At 33.9% G+C, this 8,376-nt stretch overlaps 1 protein-coding gene across 1 annotated transcript; it reads left to right on the forward strand.

Annotated features, from left to right (window-relative positions):
• Window positions 1-1,631: 1,631 nt before the first annotated feature.
• Window positions 1,632-6,427, forward strand: LOC145008944 (Zn-dependent exopeptidases superfamily protein). Its single transcript, XM_078967581.1, has 14 exons — window positions 1,632-1,799; window positions 2,030-2,376; window positions 2,464-2,702; window positions 2,784-2,940; window positions 3,006-3,083; window positions 3,163-3,237; window positions 3,332-3,451; window positions 3,532-3,687; window positions 3,773-4,298; window positions 4,382-4,538; window positions 4,621-4,730; window positions 4,814-4,926; window positions 5,466-5,814; window positions 5,885-6,427. The coding sequence occupies exons 2-14, from the start codon at window positions 2,059-2,061 to the stop codon at window positions 6,193-6,195; spliced, it is 2,709 nt and encodes a 902-aa protein (XP_078823707.1). The 5' UTR covers window positions 1,632-1,799; window positions 2,030-2,058; the 3' UTR covers window positions 6,196-6,427.
• The last annotated feature ends 1,949 nt before the right edge of the window (window positions 6,428-8,376 follow it).

The following is an 8,376-nucleotide window of genomic DNA, read 5'->3' on the forward strand; positions in this document are numbered from 1 at the left end:
AACACCTCCAAATTACTATCAAATAGCTCTTAAATGATATAGAAACAAAAACATGCAACCTTGAAAAATCTACATGTTACTAAAAGATATTACAAATAAAATAAATCATTTAACATAATTTATAACAAACCAAATTGTATACAATCAATGCACATTTAATTATTAGTTCACATGAACTAAAGGGGCAAATTGTATTGTTTTCTTAACACTTCAGGAGCATAATCATGTCTAGGAAGATGGCGATGACAAGTTGGTTAGTGTGTGTGTGTGTGTGTGTGTGTGTATATATATATATATATATATATATATATATATATACATGAAGATGATAAAAGATTTGGGATTTGGTATTGTTTTCCATGAGTTCAGATATACAGTTGATGAATTTCCTTTGTATGATTCTGCTGAAGATGAAGCACCTTCAGAAAAGGTGAACAAGATTACTGCAGAAGAACCCCTTTCAGTAGTAACAGTGAGAAGAAGCGAGGTTAACAACAACAATAATGGTTTTGGATATAAACACAAGACCAATTTTTCAGGCGGTAACATTAAGCGTGGTGGTGGTATGGTGGTTTATGGGGAACTCTATAGAGAAATAATTACTTAAAACTTCGACTCAAACACCTCCAGATTTTATGTTGAAATGAACAAGAAGCAAATAATAAAAAAAATCCAAGTAATAATACTTGGTTGTGTTCAAAATCATGTGAATTCATAAGTAAGAAGCGCATAAGAAGTCGAATAAGAAGTAAATCAGAAGCAATGTTCAAACATCAATGCTCGGTGATGAATCAGAAGTAATCTGAGAACCAGAAGCTCCGATAGTTAAAGGGGTGAGATGCCCGACAATTGGCGCTCTAGTGATCGGTGCTCCGACGATGAATCAGAGGCGAGATGGCGAGATGGAGGAGCCGCTTGATGCTCGAATCACACGATGGAGAGAGAGACTAATGTAGGGTATCTGTTTGAATGAAAGCATATAGGCCCAATATGTTCAAATGAACGCGTATAGCCCAATCTTCTAAAGACATCGTGGAAAATTTTTAGAAATTGAAAACTGTGGAAAAGTGATAAAATGAGTTTTCTAATTTGCACACAATTTGGAAAAATGAAAATTTTCATTTTCATGGAAAATTTTGGAAAACTTGACGAACCAAACGCGTTTTGAAAATTTCCGTTTTCCTTAGAAAATTTTCCAGAAAAAGTGGAAAATTTTCCACAACTAAACGCAAGCGAGTTGGTGGAACACTCTTGGAACCACAATTCAACCAATTTTTGTTTGGCGATTACCAAATCACAAAATCTACTCCAAAGTAAACAAGTTCCACTCTTTGCTTGCAAAAGAGGTTCAAGTTCTTTTTTACTTAAAGTTGAACTATTATGTTGAATCGAATGATGTTGTAATCCATCCTATCCTTTTAATAATGAATGTAAAAGTAAAACTTGGACTGTATTACTAGCTAGATGCACATTTATTATGTTTTATTTAATTTTGTGTGCGATCACTTTATTGAAAATTGGGCGTTGCGAATGCTAGGGTTGGCGTTGGGGCTAATTTATTGGAAGATAAGTACATACTCATCCAATCGCATTGCGTCACTTGCATCGACAGTCTGACTAAAAGTCAAACTGATTTACCACAACAAATCCTACAACCCTTTATAAATACAAAATATTTTCTCCAAAGCTCTCAACTTTTCCCGATCTTCTCAACAAACAAGATAAATCTCCCATGTTCTATGATTAGTTCTCTTACAAATCCAATCTTCCAATCCCAAAAGATTCAAACACCAACCAAGGTTCGTCTTCACTGATTCAGTTCTCCTTCAATTTTACTCATTAGTTCTTGGTTATAGTCCCATGTTGAAAGATGAATCGAACCCTATTATGACACTCGTTCATTGTGAATTACTGCTTGGATTCCTTTTCAACCACACTTTATATCGAAATTTTAAGTGACAGTACATGAACCGGTGTTAATTTGAGGCTCCGATATATAAAAAGTGGTGTTTGTTTTGTTGTATTCCAGGTGTTCGATCAATTTACAAACTGTATAGAATGAGAAACCGGTCAAAAAACTCTCCGGCCACATCAAAGGAAACCAGTGATGGTTTGCCAGTAGACGAGACAAAGATTAAGAATGTAGTAGTGACTGCGAAGAGATCACCTTATGCAGTTCTCGCTTTGTTTATCTTAGTCATACACGGAATATGGGCAGTTCATCATTATCAATTCGAGAATTTACCGGAGCCGCTTTCCGCCGATCAGGTAGGGAAAAGAGGGTTTTCCGAGGAGTCGGCAATGAAGCACGTCAAAGCGTTGACTCAATTGGGCCCTCATCCTGTTGGTTCTGACGCTTTGGAGCTTGGTTTACAGGTACAATTACGAATTTACGATCGATTTTAACCAGTGAAATTACACGATTGTCTGCTAATTATTCCCCTTTCCGATTTCATTCTGAAGTATGTCTTAGAGGAAGCTGAGAAAATAAAGACGACAGCTCACTGGGAAGTCGACGTCGATGTTGATCTTTTTCACGCAAGCTCTGGTGCTAACATACTCGTCGGTGGACTTTTCAAGGGGAAAACACTTGTCTATTCAGATCTTAAACATGTTGTCTTAAGAATCTCGCCAAAATATACATCCGAAGAAGTAGATAGTGCGATTCTGGTCTCTTCCCACATAGACACCGTCTTCTCAGCGTAAGTTTCCTCCATTTATGATCCACCTCTAATTCTCTCTATCAACTTCAAAATGAAAATGGATTCTTAATGTTTATAAAGGGAAGGAGCTGGTGACTGTAGTTCCTGTGTAGCTGTTATGCTAGAGCTTGCTCGAGGAATCTCCCAATGGGCTCATGGTTTCAAGAACTCTGTTATTTTCTTGTTCAACACTGGGGAAGAAGAAGGCTTAAATGGAGCCCATAGCTTTATCACTCAGGTGTTTCTCTCTTACCCTTATTTTTAATCAATGTGTTTAAGTTATAACTTATAAAATCTTTACAGCATCCATGGAGTAGTAGCATACATATGGCTATAGACTTGGAAGCCATGGGGATCGGTGGAGCATCCGCTATTTTTCAGGTCTTGTTCAATAACATTTTTTAAAATTTTTCTAAATTCATTTGTCAATTGTCACTTAATTTGTTGCTCATTTTCACAGGCGGGTCCAAACCCATGGGCAATTGAGAACTATGCATTGGTAGCAAAATACCCCTCTGGTCAAATTCTTGCTCAGGTGATATTCCCTTTTTAAAAAAAATTATATATAATGTTAGTTTCTTTTTTATAAATTTATGATTTTTATATTCAATCTTTGTTTAGTGGTGCAGGATCTTTTTACATCAGGCGTCATAAAATCTGCTACTGATTTTCAAGTATACAAAGAGGTAGCTGGTCTTTCAGGTCTTGACTTTGCTTATGCAGACAATACAGCTGTATATCACACAAAGGTATTTTTATATTTCAGTATTTCAAATCATTATTATTATTATTATAAATAACTAACTAAAAAACCAATAATCTTTTGCAGAATGACAAGTTGAAACTTTTAAAACCAGGTTCCCTTCAACACCTTGGAGAAAACATGCTTGCTTTTCTTCTTCACACTGCTTCATCTTCTCAACTCACCAAAATGGCATCCAATGAGAAAAGTCAACATGATCCCGCCATATATTTTGACATTTTGGTACATTTAGTTCAACTTTTCTTAATCAATATTCAATAGTAATGATTAAATCTTTATATATTGAATTTTTGATGTGATGATTCAGGGAACATACATGGTTGTGTTTAAACAAAGTTTAGCAAACATGTTATACAACTCAGTGATAATGCAATCGATGATGATATGGTGTACATCAATTCTAATGGGTGGTTCAACATCAGCTGTTTCATTATCCTTATCGTTTTTTAGCATCCTGCTTATGTGGATTTTCTCTTTAAGTTTCTCAATTTTTGTTGCCTTCATTCTACCCTTGATATCATCATCTCCAGTTCCCTTTATTTCAAATCCATGGCTAGTTGGAGGTTTATTTGTATCCCCTGCTTTCCTCGGGGCTTTGACCGGTCAACATATTGGTTTTCTTATGTTACAGAAATATATATTCAAAATAATGGAGAATCGTTCTCTTTCTCTTTCTCTTGTGGTGAAACAAAATTGGGCCAAATTAGAAGCTGAAAGGTGGCTATATAAAAGTGGTTTGTTGCAATGGCTTGTTATTCTTGTTGTGGGGCATTATTTTAAAGTTGGATCTTCCTATTTTGCCCTTGTATGGCTTGTCTCCCCAGCTTTTGCTTGTAAGTGCATGAGTTTATTAATTATTTTTAAGTTATTGTGTGATTGATGTGAATTCTTGATTTTATTTATTTATTTATTTTAGATGGATTGCTTGAAGCGACATTATCCCCAAATAGAGCACCAAAGGCACTTAAAACAATAACATTGATTTTTGGATTATTTATACCATTTTTAATATCTGGTGGAATGTTTGTTAGATTGGGAGGAACAGTTGTTGGTATGGGTGTTCGTTTTGACAGGTTATTACTCCATGGGTATTTTTGTAATTTTTTTTTTTTTTTTTTGTTTTTGAAAATGATTTTACATTTTATATGAATTCAGGAATCCTGGAGGGAATCCAGAGTGGTTGGGGAGTTTACTACTTGCTGTGTACATATCAGCTGTTGTATGCCTTTCATTGGTGTACCTCATTTCATACATACACATTTCAGGTTTTTTTATTTTTATTTAAATATTTATTTATAAAAATTGTTTTTTTTTTTTGTTTGGTTGTTTAATTGTTTATCCTTTTTAGGTGCAAAGAAATTCATTGCAATTGGAAGCTTCATTGTGTTTTGCCTTTCATTAACATCAGTTATATCTGGAATCATCCCACCATTCACTGAAGACATTTCAAGAGCAGTAAATGTAATTTTTTTTTTTTTTTTTTTGTGTCCATTTTGGTCATTTCACATTTTTCACTTTCTGGGTCCCACTTTTTTGGAGTTCAAATAAATAAAGATAGAAATCATTAATAAATTAATAGTAAACTGCAAAAACAGTCATGTGGTTCGATTTTGTTTTGTATGTGTCCAAAGCGGAATATATATTTTTTTATTTTTGGTCTTTGAGATTTCTTAAAATGACCATTTTGCCCTTGGACCTGTTATAATAGTATTTACACTCTGAACATTCTTGATTTTATATTAATCTATACTAAATTTTATAAATATTAAAATATCAATTATGCTTACTGTCCTTTTTATGTTTGGTCCAAGGGCAAAATGGTCATTTCAAAAAATCTAACAACCGACTAGTTACATAAGGACCAAAAATAAGAAAAGAATCCTTTTTAGACCTAAACAGATGAAAATTTCAAACCTTTTTTTGCAGTTTACTTATAAGTTAAAATCATAAGTTACACATTTAATCACTCATAGTAAAAAATGCATACTTTTGTTTTTCAGGTTGTTCATGTTGTGGACACATCAGCAAACAAAGAACCGAATTCTTATATTTCATTGTTTTCAACTACCCCTGGAAAGTTAACAAAGGAGATTGAACATATTGGTGAAGGGTTTGAATGCGGAAGAGAAAAAGTTATTGATTTTGTCACTTTCACTGCTTCATATAGTTGTTGGACTGAGGGCAATTCGGTAAATGGATGGAGTAAATCAGATATTCCAACATTAAATGTAGAAAATGATACTCCAACAACAGATGAAAGACTTACACAAGTTACAATCAATACTAAAGAGTCAACACGTTGGTCTCTTGCAATCAATACTAATAAAATAGAAGATTTTCGACTCAAAGGTACTACTACTACTGTCTTTAACTAAAATGACCTTTTTGCCCTTCCCCCTTTTTGACATTGTTCTTTCAGATGGTGAAAACGGGGAGGAACTGATACAGACTGGGACGAAAAGTAGTGCTGATGGATGGCATATAATTCAGTATTCTGGAGGGAAGAATGCTTCTAGAAGATTTGGTTTGACACTTTATTGGGGTAAAAATGGAACTCAGGTGGAAAATGATGAGGATGAGGTTTTGTTGAAATTAAGGACAGATGTTGATAGATTGACTCCAAAAGTCAAAAGGGTTCTTGAGAAGCTTCCTTCATGGTGCTCATTGTTTGGGAAGTCAACGTCTCCACATACCTTAGCTTTCATAAGTAGCCTACGTGTTAATTTCTGATTAACCATATACAAATTTAAACTTTGATATCGATTTCTAGGAAAGCTTTTTTGATTGTTGATAGGTAAGTTTATGATCAGAATCTTGTCAATTGAGTTATTATGTTTAGACTATAGTTTTGGATGTTCAACACGATTGTTTGATGTTCGATTGTTGTCTATGTAACTATGATACAAACTTGCCATATGGGAGAGGTTTATTTTTTAAAATAAGCAAAGGATCTATTGACAAAGTTTCTTGGTTTGCAAGTTTGAATAATAGTATTTATAGGGCGTTAGGGTTAGGGTTTTTGGTAGGCAAAGATTAATTTTGACAACCCTTTGAGACCAACTACTTGTTGAATTGTAGGCATTATTTTTTCTAGTTATATTTTAAATAAGAATTTAGTTTGGTTTGTATCCAATTGGTATTAGAGCGAGAGACATACTGGAAAATATATATACTTCATTTGGAAATTGTTTGTCAATTACTATTCATGACAAACATTGTTCATTGGTTTTATTGTACATTAAATATAAAATTCATTGATTTATTCTTCATCCAGATACTTTCACACCAACAACCATGACTAAGGTATCAAATTTGGAGTTGGAACTTAGTCAACATAAACATAAGATAGCAGTACATGAGCGGCTAGCAGTTATGGAAAAAGATTTGGCATCAATGAGGCTAGAATCGAATAGGAGGCACAAAAAATTAGTGGAATTGAATCAAAGAATGATGACTTTACTCCCTCGCTTGGTAAATAAGAGATAACTAACTAGGGATGAAAGTGAGTCCAAACCCGGACCGGAAGGACCCGGACCCGGAACCGGTTAATAGGATTATGAAGAACCGGAAACCGAACAAGTATGTAGGAACCGGTTCCGATTCGGTTTCAGGTATGGTACCGGGTAAAGTGGGTCTAGAATTGGAAAACCTGAAAACATCAAAGTGGGTAGGTTGGACCCGGATAAAGTGGGTTTAGAACCGGAAAAACCGGAATTTTTTGGTAATTACTTACTATTTAGTGGGTTGAACTTTGAAATTTTTTCATATTGATATCCAAAATTTGGGGTCTGTAACTCATTTAATATGAAACCAAAATTAACAAAATTATAGTCTAAAATCATGTCCAAACTCTAAATACACTATGCATGTGTTAAGATTTTCACATAATACAAAATACAAAAACAAATAGCTAAAAAGTTGAAAATTTTCAGTTTTGATATCCCGACTTCGAAGAACTGTAAATCATTAAATATTAAACCAAAAATGACAAAGTTATAGTCTAAACTCATGTACAAACTGTAAACTACAAGTTGGAAAAAACCACACGTCAATCCGACTTCAAACGAATTTGATATGCATGTTTCAAAACTTTTACCGAATACAAAAAAACTAAAAAACTAAAAACTTACAGCTTGGATATATCGATTTTGAGGGAATGTAAGTCAATGAATATAAAATTAAAAATGATACATTTATAGTCTAAAATCATGTACAAACTCTAAACTACATGTTGGAAAAAACCGTATGTCAATCGTTGAAATGAATGAGATATGCATCTTTTAAACATTTCACAAAAACCGGTTCCGAACCTAAAAGTGGTTTCGGTTCCAAACACAGGTTCCAGTTTTTAGACACGGTTTACCTGGACCCGATGGACCCAAACCCGGAATACCCGGAACCCGGATAAAGTCAATTTTTAAACCTAGAACCGGAAACGGTTTTATATATTCCGGTTCTAATGGTTCCAGTTCCGGTCCGATTCCTGTTCCGATCCGGTTTTCCGGTTCTAAATCTCATCCCTATCACTGACTATTAAACCAAAATCGACTATCGAAACACAACCGAAACTGGTTGAACAACCTACAATATGTCATCCAAGGCCACGATGTGAATACTTTAGATATGATGTAAAATTGCATAAAAGCTAAAAGGTTCACAAAGCTACTTGAAGTAGCTATTAGATTATAACTTTTTTTTTGGTTTAAAATAAAAGTTTAAGTTCGACTACCAAACAAAGATTTTTTTTTTTCAAAAGCTAAAAGTTCGTTGTTGAATATATCTAATGTCACTTTTTGGTAAAAGAGTAATGATATGAACTTTCTTTCTTATTAAATAATTTATTATTATAATTATTATTACTTAAACAAATACTTAGAAAGGTAATACAATAACCTTTTACGTTGTTGTGGG

Source organism: Lactuca saligna, chromosome 8 (assembly GCF_052625555.1).
Source record: "Lactuca saligna cultivar CGN05327 chromosome 8, ASM5262555v1, whole genome shotgun sequence".
Lineage (NCBI taxonomy): Eukaryota > Viridiplantae > Streptophyta > Magnoliopsida > Asterales > Asteraceae > Lactuca > Lactuca saligna.